The 23,944-nt window shown below is 39.7% G+C and overlaps 4 protein-coding genes across 8 annotated transcripts in view; 2 read left to right on the forward strand and 2 right to left on the reverse strand.

Annotated features, from left to right (window-relative positions):
- NMT2 (N-myristoyltransferase 2) overlaps positions 1 to 6,493 on the forward strand; it is a 34,474-nt gene extending 27,981 nt beyond the window's left edge. For both annotated transcript variants that reach the window (XM_071560504.1, XM_071560503.1), the window contains 2 exons: positions 1,980 to 2,117; positions 2,321 to 6,493. In XM_071560504.1, coding sequence (XP_071416605.1) covers positions 1,980 to 2,117; positions 2,321 to 2,341 — 159 coding nt within the window. In that variant the 3' untranslated portion in view covers positions 2,342 to 6,493. The remainder of the gene's footprint in view (positions 1 to 1,979; positions 2,118 to 2,320) is intronic.
- Positions 6,494 to 6,686: 193 nt separating this feature from the next.
- RPP38 (ribonuclease P/MRP subunit p38) lies at positions 6,687 to 9,234 on the reverse strand. 2 transcript variants are annotated; one of them, XM_071560506.1, is made up of 3 exons: positions 9,129 to 9,234; positions 8,766 to 8,950; positions 6,687 to 7,722 (listed from the first exon to the last, which is right to left on the reverse strand). In XM_071560506.1, exon 3 carries the CDS (start codon positions 7,696 to 7,698, stop codon positions 6,856 to 6,858), a length of 843 nt encoding a protein of 280 aa, XP_071416607.1. In that variant the 5' UTR covers positions 7,699 to 7,722; positions 8,766 to 8,950; positions 9,129 to 9,234; the 3' UTR covers positions 6,687 to 6,855. The 2 variants fall into 2 exon arrangements, with proteins under 2 accessions (XP_071416607.1, XP_071416606.1); XM_071560505.1 differs by lacking the exon at positions 9,129 to 9,234 and having other exon boundaries at positions 8,826 to 8,910.
- A 153-nt stretch (positions 9,235 to 9,387) lies between these two features.
- ACBD7 (acyl-CoA binding domain containing 7) lies at positions 9,388 to 16,421 on the forward strand. The gene is made up of 5 exons (XM_071560510.1): positions 9,388 to 9,658; positions 10,709 to 10,908; positions 15,755 to 15,872; positions 15,976 to 16,038; positions 16,126 to 16,421. Exons 2-5 carry the CDS (start codon positions 10,897 to 10,899, stop codon positions 16,197 to 16,199), a joined length of 267 nt encoding a protein of 88 aa, XP_071416611.1. The 5' UTR covers positions 9,388 to 9,658; positions 10,709 to 10,896; the 3' UTR covers positions 16,200 to 16,421.
- Positions 13,103 to 23,740, reverse strand: OLAH (oleoyl-ACP hydrolase). 3 transcript variants are annotated; one of them, XM_071560508.1, is made up of 8 exons: positions 23,555 to 23,644; positions 21,676 to 21,807; positions 19,892 to 20,030; positions 19,209 to 19,308; positions 18,050 to 18,225; positions 17,076 to 17,161; positions 16,757 to 16,914; positions 13,103 to 14,466 (listed from the first exon to the last, which is right to left on the reverse strand). In XM_071560508.1, exons 1-7 carry the CDS (start codon positions 23,586 to 23,588, stop codon positions 16,781 to 16,783), a joined length of 801 nt encoding a protein of 266 aa, XP_071416609.1. In that variant the 5' UTR covers positions 23,589 to 23,644; the 3' UTR covers positions 13,103 to 14,466; positions 16,757 to 16,780. The 3 variants fall into 3 exon arrangements, with proteins under 3 accessions (XP_071416609.1, XP_071416610.1, XP_071416608.1); XM_071560509.1 differs by having other exon boundaries at positions 13,103 to 16,914; positions 23,634 to 23,740; XM_071560507.1 differs by having other exon boundaries at positions 13,103 to 16,914.
- Between the last annotated feature and the right edge of the window lie 204 nt (positions 23,741 to 23,944).

Here is a 23,944-nt window from a genome sequence, read left to right on the forward strand (position 1 = left end):
TACCATATGATGTTCTGCTCCACAAGGAAGGGAGGAGGCAGGGGGGATGCTCCTGGTGATAGTATTTATCTTCCCTAACAATCATTATGCATGCGGAGATCTTGCATTCCAGGAAGTGGCTTGACATCTGCCTGCTGATGGGAAGTAGGGAATGAATTATTCTTTTTATTTTGCTTGTGCCTACACTTTAGCTTTCTCTGTTAAACTGTTATTATTTCTATTCACAAGACATCTTGCCTTCCTTCTGTCTTCTCCCCATCCTGTGGGAGAGGAGCAAGCCAAAGGCTGTGAAGGCATTTGGCTGGGGACAATGTACCACAGTCCTTTATGCACTTTTACTCCAAATAATGAGTTTTGGTGGTACAAATTTAACTCAGTAAACTGCTTTCAAGGTTTGCATGCCAGTTTAATGTTGATTTTTGTCTTCATATCGCCATATACAAAGTAAGCTTACAACTAAGTCTAGTAAAATCTTGGCAGTTACAGGACAAAACACCTGACCTTCAGTCAAAGTAAAACCCAGAATTTGGAGTTATTCACTTAGATTGTATTCATTCTGCATGGAGAAAGTGTGATTTGGCATCAGGATCATCATCCCAAAACCCTATGTATTTTATTGTTGATGATGATACTAAGTTTCTAGATCTAGAGCAGGAGAAAGTTTAGAAACAGGGAAGAAATTCTCTTCTTAGTCTGCTTCAATGATTTATCAAGAGCTATTCAAGAAAGTACCTTTGAACAGAAACCTTTTTCTACTTCTCAAAAGATACTAACCTCAACCTAATCTGTTAATGTTTAAATACTGGATTAAAACTACATCTGTAGAATTCGTAATTTATCTGAATTTTGAGTGCTCAGTTGCAGAGCTTAGTGTGTCTGTACCTAGAGTGTGTCCCTATTCTTCCCTTCCTGCCCTCTGAGATTTCTGTTACTGTCTATTATTAACTTGAAATATTTCAAAATTTAGTTGCAATGCCAAGTGTCAGCTCCTCGCCACTGTATTTGTCTTGTTTCCATGTGGTTTTCACAGCACATTTAGTTTAGCATAACTTCATCTGCACACAGAATGATCTTTGTGCAAGGTACTGGGAAACCTGACTAAATATGCTGTCTCTGCTTTGTGACTTTCTTTTGGATAGTCCTGATGCAGAGTTTAAAACGCTCTTTTTCTTCAACCCTCTTTTTTCCTAATATGGGATGCTCATTTAAAAGACAAAAAATCTGATTTTTATACTCAGTAAAATATGTTTTTTACCCCATCTTCTTGTGCTTAAGTAATTAAGCATTATTGTTTTGTAACTTACTTTTGTCTTGAGAGTATATGATGTTCTGCTGGTGCACTGTCTTGGTGCTGTTAAGACTCCAAGATCTTAGGTCAGACTCTCTTGCATATAGATGGACTTGTATATCCACACCCTCAAGCAAATTCAACCATCCATATGTGATGTTTGTCGCTGTGATGGCTTTACTGACCTTAGGTTTATGTTGCTTAAGAGTTCACAGTGAGTGAGGATTTGAGTATGTTTGTGTTGCTGCACAAAACTGAGTCTGATGTGGCCATGTGGCTCTTCTGAGAGAAAAAAATGGCTCTGGTGAATTCAGGAGGTTTATGAAAAGGAGTTGGTAGAGGATGGATGAGTAAGGGAGGGAGAAATACATAAAAGATTTGAGTTCTAAAGACAATGGCATTTCACAAAAGGACTAAATCACAAAACTATGAGGACTTTTCAGACCTGAGCCCCTGAAAGTAGCTTTAAAATTTGTGCCCTTTTGGAGATAATCCTCAAGCAAAATTGTGCATTGTACTTCACTTTTTCTTGGGAATATGTCTTTGCGGTACTTAATTAAAAGGCAAGATTTATTCCATTGTCTTCTTTTCCTTTTAATTAGCTGACTCTCTTGGATATTGTATGCCACTGTATAAAGTGTCATTTGAAACTTTAAAAAGTAAAATTTAAAAAATGTTTTGCTGTTGCCAGAAAGGATTTGATGTGTTCAATGCACTAGACTTAATGGAAAACAAAACATTCCTGGAAAAACTCAAGTTTGGGATTGGAGATGGAAATTTGCAGTATTATTTGTACAACTGGAGGTGTCCAGGCATGGAATCTGAAAAGGTAAGGGATCAAAAAGAGTTTCTGAATTCTCCTAATCATAATTGTACATTAATCTATGCTGGCCAAAAATGGGCGGGAGTTTTAAAAGAACCATTTTAATTGGCCCTATTTATGATCCGTAATTGAGTTGCAGGAAACTATTGATGTTTAGATTCATTTCCATGCTTGAACTAAAATACTTTATTTTTCTTCTTCCTCTTTAGGTTGGTCTTGTATTACAATGAGGACGCATTTCTAGAGAACTCTGAGGTCATCGTTTTGAGTTAATTTGATCTCCGTAACTCTTGGAACGGTCTTGTTCAAGAGGAGTAAAAGCACAACGTCAGTGATACTGAAGTAGTCCATTAAATCTGAACAATGAAAACATCCACATGTGACCAAATTTATGCATTTTCAGATAGATCAGAAGGCACATGAAACTCTTCTATTGCCCATGAAAAGAATAAAAAGCACATTCATTTAAGTTTCAAAGCTTAGCTTGCACCTTGATGAGAAGAAGGTATTTTTTCCACTCTTGAAAAGACTGTTTTGTACAAACTGAACTTCAGTGGTGGATTAGGGTACAAAAATATTTGCTATTATGTGGATGAACTGCTGCATTTCTATTTATTAAGTGGTGGTGTATGTTTGTCAGTGTAACAGAATGAAGGATACAAACTCGAGTATCTTTGCTTATTTACTTCACATGGATATCATCAAGAAGTATGGAATGTTTGTAGCTCTATGAAAGTCCTGGATGTTTTTGTAACTGGAGCAGTATGACAATGTGCTGGTTTAACTAGTGCATTTGTTTCTCCATAAGCAACGCTGCCAAATCAATAAAAAATACAGATTTGTACTTTGATCTTCAATAGATCAGTGGATTGATTTAACAGTATCGCACTGTTCAGTGCAGGTGTTATCTATGTTGCTGGAATGATAATACATTACTGTACTTAATTTACAGTTGTGGCACAAAACCTTAGTTTTTCCTCAGTAGAATAACATCAGCCTGTGTGTAAAACTAAGAATTTTAGTAGTGCTATCAGGATGTGTATAGTTTGAATGTTTTCAGCGCTTCTGCGAAATTGCACATATTCCTTGGTCTACTTTGATTTCCTATGAAGTCTGTAATTCTAATGAAAAGTATTTTGTGTAAATATGTATTCATAAATTGTTTCTGGTAGTGTTTTTATCCTGAATTTGGAACAAGAAGTTTTGCTATATATGTGGCTGGTAAGCAGAAGAGAAATGCTCTGCCCTCAGTCCTTGGAAGTCTGTACTGAGCTTCCTGAAATGTAGGAGGGTTGATCTTTGTTGTTGGGTGGAGCTGTTTTAATTCCCTCATGAATACTCAGCAACGGGAGTGGCTTCTGAAGCACTTTATATGCATTCCAACATAGCATCATAGCTAGATATGATAGCAGTTCTTTCAGCTCATGGATGCTGCAGTAATGGGAGCACTGAAAAAATCTGCATTAAGAAACTGTTCTAGCTGAAAGTGCCAAATTGTGGTAGTGAAGCCTCTGTGCTGTGAGCATCTTTTGAATGTGACTTGAATATCTCATAAAATGCAAATGTCTAACTTTCCTTTTAAACATGCCTGTAATTCTGACAGCAGATTTTGCTGAAAGTTTAATTCTGTACATGAAGATAAATTTGTCTGTTCTTCATAACTGCTAGCCCTACCCACCTCCTTGTAGCAGTTGGGTTTGATTTTCTTCCCGTTCCTTTTCCAGTGTGTGAATGGTTTTTGGTTTCTTTTTCTTGTTGAATTGTGAGAGGATTCTGCCCTAGAAACAGTGATAAACACTTTCCCCTTATTGCATTATAGCTTTGTGATTAAAGCATTCAACCTCCTTCAAACAAAGGAAGGGACTGAATGTGGTTTGTCTGACCCCTGGGTGTGCACCAGCTTGGGACCTCACGAATTTAAAAGGATGGTCCAGTTGGGCTTTACATCTCTGGCCACCCTAATACCTACCTACTGGGAGAAGTCACAACAGACGGTGCAGAGGGAGCTTGGACTGTGTGAGGCCTGAGCAGAATTAAGTGCCTGAAAATGTAGTTGATGGTAGTGATATCTGAGGTAATAAGAATGAAATCTCAATTCCATTGAAGACTTAAGTTTTTAAGTCCCAGAAGGCATGAAGGTGCCCCCCTGGCAGGGCATTCTCATTGGAGCCCACTGGGATGAGGAGGAGTTTCACCAGGGGGTTCAGTGTATTCTGCTTTGGTTCTAAGGGCAGAGCCTTGGCAATCCTTGCTAACATGAGGTGGAACAGCAGGGCACAGCTCTATCCTCATGGCCAAGGTACTGCCTTGCTAAGAAATGATCACGGCCTAACTGTCCCTAATCTGTACAGGTGGTCTTGAATGCCAGGTGAAGATACACTCATGTTCTCTGCCTGCCTTCCCCTCAAAAAAATGCACATGGAAGAAATGTTAGGCAGATGTTTCCTTTCCTCCTGTCTTCTCTGAAATCAGAAGACAAATCCTCCCAAGTATTGCTGTTTATAAAGCTGAGGCCATGATGGGACCACTTATGTCCAGGAAGAAGACAGACTTGAACCTGGGTTTCCTGCAGCCTGGCTTTCTGCCCAAATCTTCAGGTTAGGGCAGGTGAAGAAAGGAGTGTGGCCATTCTTTTGCTCTCTTCTGGTAAAATAGTGCCATTTGCTTCTGAATCCAAGCAGTAAACCTCTGTCTTGTTTTCTGGCTCACTTTGCATGCTGAGGAGGAGGAGGACAGAGTCATTTTCCTGCAGATGATGGGCAGCACTGTAGCTGAAAGAGGAAATTTGCTGGCCAGAGAGCATGAGGAGAGCAGCCATCTGAGCCTGAGTGCTGGGGCAGTTCCTAGAGTTCCATTCATGAGCTTGCCTATATTACTACCTAACAGCTGCATAATCCAGCATGGTCTCTTCTGTCCCTATTAAGTGCTCTTCACCTCAAATGCTTTGCTCAAGTTTCACAGCATCCAGAGGACATGAATCTTGAAAGTGTCTCAGCCTACACTCACACTGTAAGTTACTTGGGAGGTGAAAATTGTGGCAACTCACTTCCACCTCCCAAGCAGGTACTTAACAAAAGGTGAATAGAACATCCATGTGGGGGCCACTGTTGGCAGTTTAATAGGAGAGGCTCTTCTGTTGTTTCCAAAGTTGAATCTGTGTGCATCAGGCTTGCTATGAAGATTAGACTCCTCAAAACCAAATAGGTGTTTGCACAGAAATTGGCAACTGTAAGGCTCGGTCCACCACCTTTCCCACCTGGCTTTTTAAACATCTGTAATTTCCTTCCCAAAGTAACTTCCTATCTGCAGAGGGCACACAAATTCCTGAAGACAAAGATAGATCTAGCAGGCAGGAAAGTGCTTGAAAGATGATTGCTGTGCTTATGTTCTTTACCAAAGCTAATCCTTATGCTCTGTGTAAATGCTAAGACTTTTATGTTATGGATAGCCAGCCTGGGAATGAAATACTCTTAATGCTAGCATGCCTTCAAAGTTTTAGCATCCAAAAAGCCAGAACAAAGGACATGTTTGAAGGACTATGAAGCAAGGCAAAAAGCCTTGCCTCTTCTTACCACCATCAGACAAGGACAAAAATTTTACCATTAAATGTTTGGTTTCAAGAAGCATCATGACTACAGACTCATTGCCATTGCCTACATTTGTAGGTAGTATCATGAACTTAAGTAATTTCTAAATAAATCCAAAATACAAATGAGCTATCACAGATGGCGTTGGAAGTCTGGATCAGCGAATCTCTGAAAATGTGTAAATTCCACCTTTAAGAAACTACAAAGTAACTCAGTTAAAGTATTTTATGCTTTCTTCTACAAGTAAATTCCTAGGCTTATTGTCTGAACTGCAGCAATATTCCCCTTCCTTCCTAAAACACAAGTGTGTCATTAGGAAACTCTTCATAGTCCCCAGTAAAACTAAAGGAAACTCAAAGGTTACGTGGTGTGTTTTCAGTCTTGTAGCGGTTATAGCTCTCATCTACTTTATATACAACAGCATATGGTTTATCTCAATTTCCTGGGAAATACTTTTAGACTCCATTCAGAAATCTAAGAGTTTAGGTTTGCATTTTCTCACAGGATGTGTGTTAATAATGCGAGTTTTAATTTTCATACTGCAGTAGTAGTAATTTGGTTTTGTATTTGAAAATAAAGCTTTTTCTCCAGCATACCATACAGCAGGGATCAGGTGGAACCCAAGTCTGTGTACATTCATGACCAAAACAAGTTCATTGTTCAGCAGAACGAGCTATAACAGAGTTCAAAAGGGAAGTCTGCCTGTGCTGTTACAGCTGTTTACTTGAAACCAGCTTTAAAAGACTTATATTGGCATGGACCTTTGTTTAAATAAACTTTCACTTTTGGTATTGATTTGTTTGAGTAATTATACTTAAATCTGTTTTTTTTAAAGCATGTTCATCTGCGTGAAGATACAAAGTTTTGCATTAATTCCAAAGACGTATTATCTCTTAAAATTACTTTGGCATATTCATTACTGACTTTAACTCTCTGATCTCCAACTGCAACTGAAATACTTACCCCCAGGTAAACAGTAACACTGAAGTCTGAGCAATATTCTTTATTTAAGCAAAAAGTACCTCAACCAAATGCAACATAAAGTTCACTTTGTATTCAAGAGCTTTACACTGTAAAGCCTAAAAAAATTGTTCACTTAGAACTGTACTCCATTCTGCATTTATAAAATCAGTTTAACAGAACCAAACTAAAATCAGTTATGCTGAAAAAGCTTTTTTCTTTTTGCGAGGTGGTTTCTTTATCTTATTGGGATTTGGGACAAGTTTCTTGATTTTCAAAGGCTGCAAAATTACGTTTGAAAGATCATGCTGATTGCTTTCTGTACGCTTCCGCTTCTGGCTTGCGAGCTCATCCCCTGCAGGTTCACTGGGTTCCTCATTTTCTGAAGAATCTGTATCTGTATAAGCCAGAGTTTCTTCGGTTCTGTACTGAAACCACGGCACTTCCAGCGCTGGTATCTTTGGAATGATTGACTGTATTGTTTCAGTAAATTTATCAGACTGCCTTTTGAAGCCTAGTGCTAAAATGGATGTTAAACCAAGAAGTGGCGCGACTGTTTCGCTGAGCCGGGGAACTTGGCCTGCTGGTGTGGCTCGACTTGCACTCAGCTCAATGAGATGCGACGTGATCATGGCAGGTTTTGCAGACTTGCACACCAGCAAGAGAAGAAGTTCATTTTTTTCCAATGCTTTTGTAACTTCATTAACTCCAATAGCAAGCTGTCTTCTGATACTTATGTCAGTCCATCCTGGGTTTTGTTGATGGCTTTCTGTTTCCTCTTCTTTAGGGAGTTCATTGGTGCTAGCATCACACTTTTTTCCCATTTGTTTTTTTCTAAGGGGACGTTTTTTCCTTCTTGGACTCTCAATCTTTTTAAGTCCAATATGTTTAATCCTTTCTTCTAAGGTCTGTAGTATGAAATGCATATCTTCTCCATCTATTGTTTTCCATTGAAAAACAAAGGGGTTATCTAGACATGTTTTTACAGTGATTTTCTTTGCTTTACGAAGTGTTGCTGTCCCTTGCTGAATTACAGACATCTCAAGGTTCTGTGTTTTGTCACGCTAAGGAAGAAAGAGACATTAGTTCAAATATTGTACTGTTTGCTGTGGCTGTCGTTACCACAAGCTTCTTTTGGGAATGCAGAAAATAAACATCATATATCAAAGTGATACTGGCAACTATCACCCTCCTCACAGCAGTTCACTGCTAATCCTTCAAGAGGCAGATGCTGTGCTGCTTTTAAAAAAATAATTAAAAAACTAGACTGGACAGCAAGGCAACAGCAGTGACAAGAGACCCTTCTGAAGCTGAACAAAATCATCTGGAGGTTAGACAGATACAAAAAGCAGAAAAAAAACCCAGTCAAACAAACCGCACTCCCAGAGTCACAGGTTGAAGGATCACTCCATTTTTGCTATTGCACAGCTGCATCGTGCCCCATGCCATGGGAAAAAAACTCAATCACACCACGAAACAACCTCCAAGTTCCTAAATTTATTTAGGAGTTTTTTACAAATTTGTGTTTTCAGTCTTTATTCCACGCCTTTGTTTTTTTCTGCATTTGGAAGGCATGATACAAATCTGCAGACTCAATTTATGCTGCAAACCCTATGAAATGCCCTGGGGCACCCCAGCGATGGTCCATCCAGCCCTGCTGTCTGCCCCCCACAGCGGGAACTGGAGAAACCATTAGGCTGCCATTCCCCTCAGCCCCCAAACACACAGTGGTTGCATCGGGGACATAAGACAGACAGTCTGACAACTTATCCTATTAGTCCTTTATGGAGCTGTCATTCATGCAGTTATCTAATCCCCTTTATCATCACAGTGGCAACAACCAAAACGTGGAAACCACTGAAAAATGTAAATAACCATTAGAAATCTTAAATGTGACTGTGTTAGAAATGGGCGCTTATGACAGTTTAAGAAAACTAGCTCTGGGTTGTTTTAAAAGCTTTCATTCAAGGATGCTTTGATGACCTTTTACAAGGCATATAAAGCAAAGTCAGCAACAGACTCGTGTATGAGAAAGGACCAAAACATGGATTCCACAGCTGAAAGATTACATTTTCGTTTCAAAATGGGTAGTGCTGAAGAGACCAACCGTGCAGGGATAAAGAGACAGAGCAGCGAGTAACAAAACACGGAGGCTGAGCTCCTCCACCTCGCGTCGCTGTCCCGCCCCGTCGCTTCCTGCCGAAGGGAGATCCGAGGAGAGGCCGTGCACGTCGCGCTCCTCCAGGACCCTCCGCAGCCGCTTCCGCTCCACGCCGGGGGCGCCTCCCGCTCCTGCCGTGGAGAAACTCTGGTCAAACACGGCCCCAACAGGCCGCGCTGCACCGGGACGGGGCTCCGGCCGCCCCCACTGCCGCCCCCGAGCACCCGCTCCCCGGCCGGGCCCCGCGCACACCGCTGCGGCCGCGGGACCGGAGCAGCCTCCGCTGACCGACCGCAGGGCCCCCCTTACCTCGTCCGCGGTCCGCAACGCCCGCCCAGCACTCCGCCCGCCCAGCACTCCGCGCACACGTCGCCGGTCGCCGTTCGGATCCGCCCCGGCCCGGCCCGGCCCGGCCCCCCGCTCCGCCCCGCCCCGCTCGGCCCCATCCCCCCGGCCTGGTCCTCAGGGAGCTGAGCAGGAGCAGCGCGGCAGGCGCAGGAACGGGGGGGGGGCGGGGCGGGCCGCTCGGGCACCCAAGACATGACCGCGGTGCGGTGCGGTGCGGTGCGGTGCGGTGCGGTGCGGTGCGGTGCGGTGCGGTGCGGTGCGGTGCGGAAAGAGCCTGCCCCTGCCCCTGCCCCACCCACGGGCCCGGCTGGCGCGTCTCGGCGGACGGTGCGAGCGGTCGGGTGCCCCAGGAGGCGGCCCCGAGCCGGTGCCGGAGGCCGGGCTGCGGGCAGTGCCACAGGCGGTGCCGCAGCCAGAAGGAGCGCTCTGCGCTGGCGAGAGGCCGCGCTGCGGTGCCGGTGCCGGTGCCGAGCCCGGGGCAGGGCAGGCAGGTAGGTCTCGCTGCAGGTTTAGCTTTGGGGGTACCGCGTTTTGAACGCTCCGGACAATTGGCACGTGGGCGATGGCAGATCTGCTTTGTCATGTGTCAGCAGCCAAATCATGGCCCAGTCACCGGGCGCTTCATAGGGACTTCACAGCAACCTCGCTGCGGTGCAGTGTGCGACACGCTGTGGTCGCACCTTGTATCCTCTAACGCAAGATGACAAGTAAGGGCTGCTGGTTACGTTCAGTGTTCCCCACACCTGCCCTGAGCCATTAACAAATCTTGCCAAACACATTCAGTCTCTACATTCATCTGGTTGCACGCAGCCTTTTGAGTCTGAAGGAGCAGAGCTTCCCCCACATGAATAAGGGCTTCGGAGCTTCAGAGTTGTTGTCAAATTTTTTTAAAAATCTTATTTACTGAAATTCACTTCTTTTTGTCTTCTTGTTAAGTCCTGGCTTAATTTAACATAGACTTCATTTGAGGGGAAACACTCCTTTTTTTGTGTGGTTCTGTGGAAGTTAGTGGGTTTAAAAAAGGAGAAGCACTTAGGATTGTGATCAAACTATGCTCAGGGAATGAACATAAATGTATAGAGGCACGAATATACATAATTTATTAATGGTACAATAGATAAGCAGGGATGGATTTTTCTTCCGTCAGTGGTTACAATTGGAAGCCAGTTTATAAATTAATACTCTTTTAATTCTGTATTTAGTAGAACAAATTAAAAAACAGCATTCACAAGGTATTTTGTGTGTGTAGCTGCTTGTGTGAGGTATCCCCGGGATGAGCCGCGTGCTGTCCAAAGCTGGAGCCGGATGATGCGAGGTCCCGGGCTGGGCTGGGGCAGGGCCCGTAGCAGAGGCGCCAGCAGCAATAACTGGGCTGGCTGCAGTTCAAGTCACTCGAGATTTCAAACAAATGCCTTGGGAGTCCTGCTGTATCACTGCTCTCAGCCCTGGTGGCCTAATCCGCAGCGGTATGGAAAGGAGCTCAGGCTTTCCGAGGAAACGACTGTGGGCTTAATGCTCACTGCCCCCCACCGCCCCTTCAGCGGGATTCGTCGCCGCTCAGTTGTCCCGGCGGGTCCCGGGAGGAGCAGCGGGAGCGATCCCGTGTCCCGCCCGGCGTGGCTGTGCTGAGGTCACCGGGACCATCCCAGCGCCACCGCGCCCGCGCCGCGGGAGCGCAGCCAGAGGAGCAGGAAGGAGGCCGCTCCCGGGCATCCATCCTCGCAGCATCATGACTCTCCAGGTAAGCAGTTCTGCGTCTGGTGAGACAGACAGGCGAAGAGAGGAGAGGGTGGGATGCGCTGTCCAGCTGTGCAATACCTTGCTGGAGACTGCCGTATTTCTTCAGCATAAGGATTAGTATTGCAAAATCAAGGTTACCTTGCAGTAAGGGAAATTTGCCTAAACCCTTGCAGGTTAAATAATGCATTACTTTCCACAAGTGGAGGGTGAGAAACATGCTGGTAATTTGTACTATTTATAGGTCATATAATTTTTTGGAGCCTTATCCTGTTTAGAGCATGTGTGAATTATTCTTCTATACTTGTGCATCTGAGGTTGCTAGTACTGGGTTAGGCATTGAAAGGCAGGCACATACATATGTTTTTAGGATCAAGATAGGTACTTTGAGCTCTAAAAGGAAGAGCAAACTTGTAACACTGAGGCAGGAGTATATGTGTATTTGGGAAGCATGAATAATTTTTAAGCTAGTTATGTGTATTTGTTTTATGCTATGTGTGTCTTTGGAGTGGTACATTTTTACAGGTTTGTATTTTCATAGAAAAGCTTCTACTTTCTACCTTCTATCTAGAGAGAGCTTCCTTCTACCTTCTCTCTGACTATGACTTTAAATGGTTCTTGAGGAAATTATCTTCATTGCTGGATTTTAGTCTCCTACATTTGTGAGAAATGGTGAACACATCCCTTGTCTTGCCCATGCCATGATGGATTAGGCTGGTTTTCTTCCTTGGGCTTTCCTATTATCCCTTTCACTTCAAGATTTACAAGCCCTTTTATCCCAGTCTCATTATAATGTCTCTCTCAGCTTGCCTGGTTTGCAAAGAGTGCATCTAGCACAATGCTCTGACCTAGATGCAGGGAGTGCATTGCCAGTAGCTCAGCAATTTTCTTCTGAGCTGCAATTGTGTTCAATAGCACAGAGGTTTCATTGTGGTGTCTTACAGCTAAGAAGAAGAAACCTATTTCTTCCATGGGTCAGAATTGCCAAATCCCAAACATAACACCACCTTTGTTTAATTAACAATCACTGAAATTACAGTTTGTTTTATTCTGCCCTGAATTCAAGCTGAAGAGGAATTTCCTAGCCTTATGATTAAGCAATGAGCCATAAATCACGATTAGAAGGAGCTGAGTGCAATGTGATATGCTGTTCCACTGTGCTATGCAGTTACACTTTCACATAAAAATCAGCAGCTGAAATACTACAATATCTTATACATTCTGCGTTAGACATTATAGAGGTTTTCTATCCATATTGGAATGGTTGACAGCTACCAGCCATATCAATTTATTGAATCAAGATGTATGGGAATGAGGAAAAAATAATAAAATAATGTTTTTATTAAGTAGGCTTAAAAGATTTATACGTTTTGCAAACTGGTAATGTATTCTGCTGTAAATAAAGAATTCATTTAAGCTTTTTCCTTTGCAAAATGGAAGTATGTGATAATAGTCCAATAATTTGAGCATTTATCTCTAGTGCAAGTGTGTATGGTTATGTCTATATATTTTTATGCTTTTAATTTGAGGAGTTAAAGGGACTTTTATGGGCACATGATTAAAATGAAAGTATATTTTTATAGGCTGCTCAAAAGCATGTTGTGTAAGCTGGCAAATCCCAAGCAACAGCTGGTGCACAATTGGTTAGAGGACAATGTAGAAAGAAATATTTAGTGTTTATATTTCTCTGCAAGATATGCACGTGCATATTTTTAAACAGTATCTTGTGATATTTGCCTATAGATGCATACAGAATAAAATTATATGAAGATAAGGTTCTTAATTTTATGGGTTCCTTTTTTTTTTTTTTAATCTTTTATCTCGTACAGTCTAACAGTGCTTCTGGTTCATTCTTGCTGTGAAGCTGTTGTGGTTTAACCCCAGCCAGCAAATAAGTACCGTGCAGCCTCTTGTTCACACTCCTTTCCCCTACAGTGTGAGGGGGAGGAGAATTGGGGGTGGGTAATAGAAACTCGTGGGTTGAGGGAAGGATAGTTTAATAATTAAAACTAATTAAAATACAGTACTGTGACAGTAGCAATAAAAAAGAGAGAGAGAGAGAGAGAGAGAGCAAAAACACATGCACAATAAAACCAAAAAGCAACAAGTGATGGACAATACAATTGCTTACCACCTGCTGACGGATGCGAAACCCATATTAATATTATAAAAATGATGCTGAGAAGGGTTGCTGTAAGGTCATTTCAACATTATTGATTCAGCTTTTATTTGTAGACTACGGCACATGATTTTGGTTTATATAAATTATATATAACATATATACATAATATATAAACATATTCTGAGCTTTTTAGGTTTTTGTACAAAAAAAATCTTGTATTTGCATTGCAGTGCTCCCAAATAACTCAGCTGGTTAAAAAAAAAAATCCAGTCTTTGGTTCTTACAAGAAATCAGACACAAAAAGTTGGACTTAAAGTTTCATGTTTTTCTATGATTCTATGGTATAATTGCATTTTTGTAATACTGAGAATTATTTTTATTAAAACAGGAACAAACTGCATAATTAATTACATGGTTTCAGTCTATAAGTTTTAGAGTTAAGAATATAATTTGGAAGTCACGTGAGTTACAATTTATTGTGGAAACTCGGCCAAATCGTATACTTTATTGGATGACCAAGTTTCAGAGTTTTAAGCAGACCAAAGGCACTTGGAATCGGAATAGTTCTCAGAAGGAGCATTACATTCAAAGTGGAAAAGCAGCATTTCTCAAAATTAAAACAGTTTTTATCAGTTTTAACACACCAGCTGTTGTCTGTGTTCACGCCTCCACTACTGGGCATTTCATTCTGGGAGGCCTTGGTGGGAATCTCTCACAAACTCTTCCTTTCCAGTTATGCAAAGACTGAGGTTCTCAATGAGTTGGAAGATTATTTGCTAAAAAGCATCTGCATTGCTGCAGAACTTTTGTTCCTTTCCTTCCATTGCGTTTTTAAGGGTGCTACAAACTGACAGAGCCAGAGATGTCTGTTACCATCATGAACCCTTCTCATGTAATGTGCTGTGAATTTATGGCTACAGTTTAAAAGATTCAAGATTTATTAATTGCTGTTTTGCATGGAGCATTTCTTTGCTGTAACACTCTTTCAATCATACATCATAATATTTTTAAAACATCCCTTTTAAATTCACCTCCATGCTTGCTGCTCCTTGTCATAACGCTGGTGTTACATATATACATCCTCCTGTGGCAAGGACTTTTTTTTTTTTAGAAGACTTGTGTTTTCCCTTTTTGGGTTTCAAATAGCAATTGGAGAATTTGCAGAAAAAAAGAAATTCCTCAGAAGTTTGTATCTGACATCATTAGCCAAACTAAATTTCTGTACCAAAATAGTAAAAAAAAATAAAATAAAATAATTCCATCTCAGGAGGCAAAGGTGGCTCATTTGGTGGGAGAGTGCTCAGGTTTCTGTGCAGACACTGCAGTGTACTCAGCTTCCTTACCCCATCTCTCCTGCCACTCCTGCCTTAATGCAGCCACCAGCTGATGTGCCCAGACGTCAGTCAATACGTAGTTTCATGATTCCATGAAGGAGCCTTTCTGTGAAGAAAGATGCTTGAGCATCACTCTCAAAATATTTCTCATTTTTCCTTCCTAGATTTAAAAACAGAAATTACCTTTCTCTGTTTAAATACAGAGTGCTATAGTGAACCCAGCTTTCATTCATACTTGCTTATTTCTGTCACCTGATCCACCCAGCACAGTCACTTGCCAAGAAGAAAGGTATCAGTTAAGGAGACAAACATGCATTAGGTTTTCTTATTTAAAAAAAAAATAAATAAATCTTTCCTGTAACTAAGGGGAAAGCTGCTCTAAAGAAGCACAGTACAGACTTCTGAGCTAATGCTGGGATCTCAGTTATTTAAACAGAACCACAGTGCTCATGCTGAAACTGATGTTGAATATGTTGCTTCTTTTAAGAGCAATGATTTTTACATATTATATATGTATATATGTGGGTGTGTAATAGCACATCTTGCAGGATATACTGTGGATCTGCAATGCAGATACAACTTAAAAGCTGAAATAATTATTGAAATGAGCACATGAAATATTAAAGTGCCTGCATCTTTTTGCATTATAGTAGAGCAGTGACCTTACAAGTCTGTGGTCACTGTATGAAAAGCATCTCTCTAAAATGTCCTGAGCATGAAACAGAACTCTAGTCTCTAGCCTGAGACTTATGTATAGAGAGAATGGCTATAGCCTCAGTCTGATGTGAATATGTGATGCATGATGATGATGAAAGGAGTAAATTTACACTGCAGTCATGTGCTCCACTGTGTAAGGTGGTCCTGGCAAGGGCACTGCTCATTCCTGTGCCAGCTGTTCATCCCCTACTGCACTGTCAGCAGAGCTGTGGAAATGAAGGGTGAAGTGGGCAGTGCCCCTCAGAGGGCATTTGAGCTCTTCCACTTGAGCCAACTCTATGCTGATAGGGCCAAACGGATTCAGAGATTAGTGCTGGGGTGTAAAGTTCAATGAATGCCTTTATACCCCCCAGTGTGACTGTGAAAGATGTGCACAACATAAATTGCGGAGACTGCTTGCATAAATATCTGTGGTTATCCTGACACTAGACAGTCTGTAATAGTGCCAAGTGTTCAGATGTAAAACTGTTTATTTATCTTAGCCATACTGACCCTGTCAGCTAGTTCCCTAACTACATACAGTTTTATTAAGTTTCTTTCATGGGCAAGTGCCTACACTTACCTCTAAACCCAAGTGAGTAATAGAGAATATGTAATGATACAACTTTGTATCCTATACCTCATGTTTTAAGCACATCCCTTGAGAGGAAAACCAACACTTTCTGTTCTTTCATCAGGCTGATTTTGATGGTGCTGCAGAAGATGTAAAAAAATTAAAAACAAGACCAACTGATGAAGAACTGAAGGAACTATATGGATTCTACAAACAGGCTACTGTTGGAGATATTAATATTGGTATTCCTATATATATATCACATTTACTTCCATACCTTTATGAAATCAATCTAATCTTGTGTAAATCTGTATGATAATCAGAGGAATGTGTTTATTTTGGCAGAATGCCCAGGAATGCTAGATTTGAAAGGCAAAGCCAAATGGGAGGCATGGAACCTGAAGAAAGGTATTACACCAATTAAATTTGCATCATATAGTCATGTTTATAGGATGACAAATGAGGAAAGATAACAACTGCTACTTTCCTTTGCAGGTTTATCAAAGGAGGATGCCATGAATGCCTATATCTCTAAAGCAAAAGAAATGGTAGAAAAATATGGAATCTAGAATACTCAAAATAATTCCCACTAACAATTAACTCTACTGTAGCTAATGAACTAACTCTGTTGGGAACACTGCAATACTAACTCCTTATTGTGTAGTCTGACAGTAGTAGCTTTTAAGCATAAGCTGTTTGACTGTAAAGGGTATTTACATACCTACTCTATTTTTAGATTGTATGTTATTTTAAATAAATTTGAACCTAATAAATTAAGCCTTCTATAAGAATTGTGGATTTTTGTGGGTACTAAAATATATTTAGCATTTTTACAGGTGCTGGCAAACAGAGGTTCTAGAAGTAAAATCACATAGCTGTCATTTTTTGCAAATGTGGCTTTGGAATGAAGGGAAGAGTTTATGCACATCCAAGATGAGAAGAGGGAAAAGATGAAACCTTTCTTTTAAGACCCAAAGCCAATGTTTATTTTCAAAAAAAAACCCAGGAAGACTCCCCTGCTTAAAGGATTACAGAGGAGGAACAGAACAACTCTTAGGCATAACTGCATGCAATGTACAGAGATAATGACTACTTATGAAGTGCTACAGACTGATATTAAACTTACTGCTGTTAAAATTGAGGGAAATACTCATAGACCAGCATTTTCTATGCATCTTGTTATATGTTTTGTCAAGAAGATTTCATTAGAGGGTTCCAGCAGATAAAAGTGACCTCCAGGGAGCTCATAAAAGGATGTATCTCCACTTGTTAGTTCTTGCCAAGCTGAAAAAGGTATTTCAGGTGTCAGAGAAATGTCAACTATTGTAACAATTTTACATAACTATTTCAAAGTTATTATTTAATAATTATTTTAAATCCCATATCAACTGTTTGGTTCATACATTGAGACTGCTCTGTTGATTTGTTTCATTTAAGCAAGGTACCTTGTAAATCATGCAGTATGTCATCAGACCCATTAAAGCAGGTAATATCACAACAGAAGGGGATACCCATTTCTGCCTTCTCAAAACTGTGAATATAAAAAGAAGTCATAAACCTTTCAATGAGATACCTAATATTTGGCATTTGCTTCCACATACAAAATAATTTTTACATTCTCCTCCAAAATCTAACAAACTTCAGGATTCAGATTATGCAGAACATCAGAAGAAATTACATCTGGAAGGTTCTTAGCTCCTTGCCCTACTGGAATTAGGTCTAAAATTGTAAAGAAAGAATCACCCAACAGTTAGGGGAGAAAAAGAGCTTCAACCTGCAATAAAAATTCTCACCTCCCATAAAAAATTACGTTACCTGCTTATATTCAAGTTCTAATGTTTCAGGGCCTTTCAGTGTCAGGTTCTTAAGACCAAAATGAGTCCCACATCTGAGAGTATCGTTGTCTTTCCCAAGGTAAGAAACCTTACTCACACAGCAATGCTGGCTTTCATCTAACACTCAGTGGGGACTGCAGTTAGGACAGAAGCAGCTGTTTGCTCTCAGGGTGCCCAGAACACAGACACTCTTTGCTTCTGCTTAGGATAGGGGATCTTGGATCAGGGGCTGAACACAGTGATCCTGACACATGATCAACTGAGATAATTAGCCTCAGAAAACAATAAAAGATGTGAGAATATTCCCTTTTAGTGGCTGCTAACTTTGGATCCTAAGTAGAACTCTAATTGTACCACGACATGTTCACTACTGCAGCAGTTGCTACAGTAAGCAGGGTTTTCATCTAGGGCTTAAATATTAGAAAACAAATGGAGAAGCACACAAAGGAGAAAAGCTGTGTTTACCATTTCATAATCTTTTCATAACAGAAACTAGAACAAATTAAAAAGAAAGATAAAACCTGATATGATCAGACAGAAGTAAAAATGTAAAATACGAATGTATACAAAATTGTAAAACTTACGAGAATGTCTGTAAAACTCTAATGTCTTCTTTGAAAGTAAGCACCACATGTTTCCTAATGTCTTCATTATGCAGAAGCTCAGTAGGAGTCCCTCCTATCTTCTGTATATATGCAAGAACTTCTTCATCTTTTGTATCAGATATGGGTATTCTTTTGATGGAACGAATTTCTTCAGACTGTCAGTACCAGACAAAACGGATCAGGTGTTATATATAATATACTTAAAATAATATTTTCATTACAAATTATTTTAGTAAAAACTACAATAATCCTCCATCTCCAAAATACAATGGCTGATTATTTTAACATTCACCACTTCTTGAAAACGGTTAGTAGACTGTGTTTGCTGAAATTTGCAAACTATGAGGGAGACAAGTACCTTCCAGGTCTGAAGCTTTCACACACAAATAACTATTAACTCATTTTTGTTCCATTTTGACTCTGACTATTGAAAGTCAACTAATAAAATAATCTATTCAAGAGAAATAAAACACTAGCAGTGGACATGAACCTGACTAATGTAGGACAGAAGAGATCAACTGATTATGGGAATTTACTTCCATGAATTCCAAGCTTATACTTAGGATTGCTAAGAAGCCCCAGAAACAGAAGAACAGAAATGGCAAATGCTGACTGAGGACAAGAAGACTGGGAAAAAGCCACTTCACTGCTGTTTTCCTGGGAAAAACCAGCAGAACCTCGGAAGAAGCTGATTGAAAATCCAACAGAGAATGAGGAGGGAAGGAAATAAATGTACAAAGGGCTGATGCAGGCGGTTTATAAAAGACTAGGTTAAGACAGTTATTTGACTTACAGAGAAGGGAGGGTCACTTAGTATTTTATTTTGATTACTCTTTAATTTTAAGCCAAATGACATAGTAAATATTAACACAGTATTCAAAAAAGGCAGTATTAGCTTAAGGAGACTCTTCTCCCAAGGCTAAGGTTAGCGGCAGTGAATATTATGTAGTATGAAATTCTGCATCCGCCTCAGAATTAATTTCCTCTAAGAAAAAAACCCACTTTTCTCTACATAGAGTCTGAAGCAATGTTCATTTTGTATTTAAATTAATTTGCATTACATACTGTCAAATGTTATGTTTACTCTTGGTAGCTAATGACTGTTTTTTTTCATACAGTTAACAGTTCTGTAACTCACATGGGGGGCATGGGCTCCCGATGAAAATAGGTGGACTGGCTCTAGTCCGTACTTTTTTTTCAGATGCAGTGCAACTGCAAAACTCAAGTAAGATCCAAAACTACAATGAAAAGAGAGATTAAAGCAAATTAAGCAAAAACATACATAAAACATTGAAAATGTAACATAATTTGAATTCCAGTGCTAACTGGATATCCTGAACATTTAGTGAAACCATATATAACATGTAAATTATATAGATATTTGTTAATTGACATAAAGTGTATGTCTACACAGTCTAGTTTTACAAATTAGACCTTTACCTTATCTCTCTTTTAGTAGTCTCTTTAATTTGCAATAAGAACAGTTATTGTGAATACTTGGTACTAAGCAAACTTCAAAATCTGGTTTTGATGATTGGTTCATTCCCTGCATTCATATAGATCAAGCACTGACACGAATATTAACCATTAATACAATTATAATTTATCAGAAACACAACATGTTCAGATGTTGTGCCTGAAGCAATAAATAAAAAAACCAGAATCTTTGAGAACAACAGCGTGTTTTAGGATGACTTGACAAAAGATCTTTGCAGAATCGTATCTTCCTAAAGTTTTTGCAAACAAAAATAAGTATCTACTCCTAGAGTTCAAAGACAGAAGCTCCTTCACCAGGACATCTAAAAATGTGTATGTTTTCACCTGTGACCAAAAAATGCAAATGGCTTTTCTTGAAAGTCTTTTAACAAAACACTTGTAACTTCATTAACCAGGCTTGTCATATCTTTTGCAAAAGGTTCATTAAGGCGAGTTTCTCTTCCAGGAAACCTTACACACAACACTGCAGAAGAGGTGGAGAATGCAAGAGAAAAGGATTATAGTTATTTCAAATAGATACAGTAAAATAATTTTAATTACGCTTTTTAATTATTCTGCAGAATATATAGATTATCTAAATTAATCAATTGTACAGTTGATACCATGTCTTTGCTATTGCTACTACTATGTTTTAATCCTGTGAGATATTAGGTTTCCATCCTTTCCTTTATTCACAAATGTTGGCTCTGGTTGACAAATGCCTTGGATCAGAATCCACAAGATCCTGATTTCAGCTAAGGTTTGAAAGCAACGTTATTACTATCAGTGTTAATAACAACCAGAAATTCATTAATTTCAGTAACAGGGTTGTGTAATATATATCCTTTCAAGGGCAGCAGAAAGTTAAACTATGTTAGAATTGTACGATCCCTGTTTTCATCTTTGTTGGCTCCTCAGGACTGCATGTTGTAAGATGTGGAATCATAGTACAAATTGGTGGATACTCCTATTTCTGTCTCTATAGAAGGAAATTTTACATGCTTTTATTATATTAGTTTCAAAAATGAGAATTTGCCTCTCACTTTTTAGTGAAAGTAAGGAATGAGTAGATCAGGAAAAAAAAGCTAATTTTCTAAAATCTGCCTGACCTCATGCATAATGTCAAACTCATGTGGAAGTAATGGGTCAGATGCAAAGTATTTTAGAAGAGATAGAATAAACCACCACCTCATACCATACACATCAGTACAGCAATGTTTGCTTCTTCTGTACTTTCTTTCAGCAGAAGCCATCTCTGAAAAAACATGCTAAACCCTGATTTTATTCATCTGTGTTTGCAGCTGCTCCTAGGCCATTTTCTTTGTATTTTGTTGGAAGTAGTTCCAGTGGACAAAGACTTTTTCTTTATTTATTGTTTGGGTTTTTTTTTTGTTTGGCTGTTTGGTTGTTTGGCTGGGGGTTTTGGGGTTTCTTTTCCAATTTCAAGAAAAATGTAATGTAATTGTTGCATCTGCTTACCAAAACTCATATAAGCATTTAGTGGACTGGTGCAACTGCAATGGCAATGCTCATAAATATGAAATTATTTTTTATTTTGTGGAAGGACTGTAAAATGGTCTTAGTTCCTCTTCAAATAGTTCAAGCAATGTATCTTGTTAGTGCTGGTATAGCCTGAGAGCAATGAGAATTAGTTTGTAGTGGAATGTCATTTCACTGTTATAAATCCATAGTTTGAACTTCAGTTTTGATACAAGAAGTGCAAACATTAGATAACAGATACTCTGTGGCCTCTCAACATTAAAAATGGGTCTCATCTCTTCACTGTTAATCGTCCTGGTGACTGGCATGTTAACAATATGCAGTGTATTGCTGTTTCTGAACATACCAGTGGTTTCTGAAGCAGTCAAACATACGACAGTCTTGGGAAATTTAGCTCTGAGGATATAACTTTTTAACCTAGTCAAATATAATTTGATGCAAGGTGGTACAGAAAATGCACCCTAATGAAAATGCTAGTTCCTAATGAACAGTAGTTCCTTCCTTTCTGGAGAAGACCCATTGGATAAAGCTTGCAGTGATCTCAAGAATATTATATTCCATTCAAAAACTTGGCTACTGTGTATTTCAGACTTGCTTTAATTTGTGCTTGAACTGCAAAAATGACTAACCTTCAATTGAGTTGCTGAGTAGTGTGCTCCACTGAGCAAGCTGAGAAGTTCCACCTCCAGCCCATGGAAAGCAAACCAGCCTACAGAGAGCATTTGGCCTTTTGTGTGCACAAACAATCAGCTTCTCCATTCCTAAAGGAAAATAAACAGGGAAACAAGATATCGTTCTAGAACAGGACTCTTCAGGTATAGAAAAATTAGAGTGAATTAAGTCTAAATTGAAACAATGGCCTGCAGTATTTTCTGCTATCAGAACTGCTTGTGCTACAACAACTATTTGTTAGATATGAGATAACCTTCCTGCTACAATGTAAACCAGTTCCGCTTTTATAAAGGATGATGGAATAATATTGGGCAATACCCTTGGTTAATTTTTTCTCAGTCACTGACCACAACAAACATTACAAGCAGCAAAATAGATTGATAGGCAATTTCAGGATGACTATTAAAAATAGACTTTTAGAATATATACAAAAACATAAGGCCCATGTAGTTCAATATTCACTCTACCGCAGTGGTGAAATAGATGTCTAGGGAACAGGAAGGTGTAGTTTCTTTATATACAGGAAACACCTATTAATTACTCTTTCATGTATTTTTCCAGTGTCCCCTTAAACTCCTGTGAACAGCTGGCATCTACAAGATCCTCTTGCAATGAGTTGCACAGCTCTACTATCTGATGCATAAAGAATGATGTCCTTTTCTGTTTGTAATCTGATTCCTACAAATTCATTTGATGGACACAGGGTAAAATAGTAAATTAATAGTTAAAAGAGAGAATAATGCATCTCTCAGGTTTTGCCACTGAGCATTTCTGAGGTCTTCCATCATACTGCCTCTGCCCTCAGTCAGCTCTTTCCTGAATGAAAAGGTCTGGCTTTCATAGGTATCCCTCCTATGGCACTACTTGTGACCACATCACTGTTCATCTCTGAACTTCTAATTCTATCACATTCTTTTGAGATTGTGGACTGACCAGAGCCACATTCAGCTTTATCACAGCAGATTTACTATTTTCATTTAGGGACTGATATAAGTGACAGCTGAAGAAAGATTTGTAAGTACTCCTCTCTTCTTGCTGAGAAGTAAAAATAGCATTGAAGATACCAAGCGCATTTTCTCTAGTATCAGATAGTCTTTACTATCTGGAAACAAAAGCAATTATCAACTATTTTTACTCTTTCTTTTTATTGTCCTTTATTATTATTTTCCCCATTTTCTTGTCCTTTATTCTTGCTGATTGGATTTGTGCCTGTAAGTACTGAAGTGATGTCCTCCTACTGGTAGTGTATCAGGCTGTGTTCTGTGCCTACACCTGGTCTTTTTTTCCCCGCACAAGAAGTTTGAGAAATGCAGTTAGATCAGAATACGCAGAAATTCAGACCTATTTTAAAACTACATAAGGCAAGCATAACAGAAGAAAATTGATCCAAATGTTGCTGTGATGGGTGCTTGATTTTTGCATATGTTTAAATGGGAAAGTTTGTCAACATTTGTTAAGAATCACTTCAAACAAACAATAAGATGAGCAATCAAAAAAAACTGTATCAAAAATCACTGGACAGACAATATAAGCTTAAAAGTAGCTGAAGGATAGTGCAACCAGTGCTGCAGAAAACATAACTCTGGTGGATTCATGTAAATTCCATATGATTAGTTCCATTTACACAGTCAATTCTTCTACAAAAAGACACAAAGCCTCAAACATTTCAGAAGCCAATGCTTTAACTTGACAGCCAAATAGCAAAAGAAAAATCTCTTCTCAAACTGTTCCAAAGGTGACACAAAGATTTCAAGCATGATAAAGAAGCACATTTAGTCAATGTCCTAAGATACATAGAGCTGTGCAACAAACATACAATGTCCTTAGATACGTTACCAGTCACTGAGAATCTTTCCCACTTTATGCTCATAGAGGTTTATTTCATCACCATCCAGCTTACTTTAGATACAAATACCTGAACAGTTGGAAAGACCACTAGTTCCACTAGTGCCAGGAAATGGCAGCCTGAGTGTAGATCCCACTTCTCAGCACTGCATAGCAAGAAGCTGCACAACCACTGGCTTTTAAGTCTTTTCTACCCTTAAAGGGAGGAGCCCACACCCAAAAAAAAGGGCAGGACTGAGGCAAGCAGCATCCCAGAAAGGAGACAGAAGCATTATGTGTTAGATGTGACACACAGCATTTGGCAGAAGTATAAGGAAGGCACTCTGCATTAATCCCAGTGATTTATAAAGCACAGGTTAGCATGACAGTACAGAAGTTGTA

The sequence above is a fragment of the Pithys albifrons genome, chromosome 7 (assembly GCF_047495875.1).
Source record: "Pithys albifrons albifrons isolate INPA30051 chromosome 7, PitAlb_v1, whole genome shotgun sequence".
In the NCBI taxonomy this organism is placed as follows: Eukaryota; Metazoa; Chordata; class Aves; order Passeriformes; family Thamnophilidae; genus Pithys; species Pithys albifrons.

Bases quoted from the DNA above. Each gene is read 5' to 3' on its own strand.
- RPP38 (XM_071560506.1), bottom strand. From the start codon at position 7,698: ATGTCTGTAATTCAGCAAGGGACAGCAACACTTCGTAAAGCAAAGAAA.
- ACBD7 (XM_071560510.1), top strand. The intron at 15,873-15,975 runs GTATTCCTATAT...TTATTTTGGCAG, and splicing joins TGTTGGAGATATTAATATTG to AATGCCCAGGAATGCTAGAT. The intron at 16,039-16,125 runs GTATTACACCAA...TTTCCTTTGCAG, and splicing joins GGCATGGAACCTGAAGAAAG to GTTTATCAAAGGAGGATGCC.
- OLAH (XM_071560508.1), bottom strand. From the start codon at position 23,588: ATGAGCATAAAGTGGGAAAGATTCTCAGTGACTG. The intron at 19,309-19,891 runs GTGAAAACATAC...TTTTCATTGTAG, and splicing joins TTTGCATTTTTTGGTCACAG to TTTTGGATCTTACTTGAGTT. The intron at 17,162-18,049 runs GTAAGTTTTACA...TTATATTCACAG, and splicing joins AGAGTTTTACAGACATTCTC to TTTTGAGAAGGCAGAAATGG.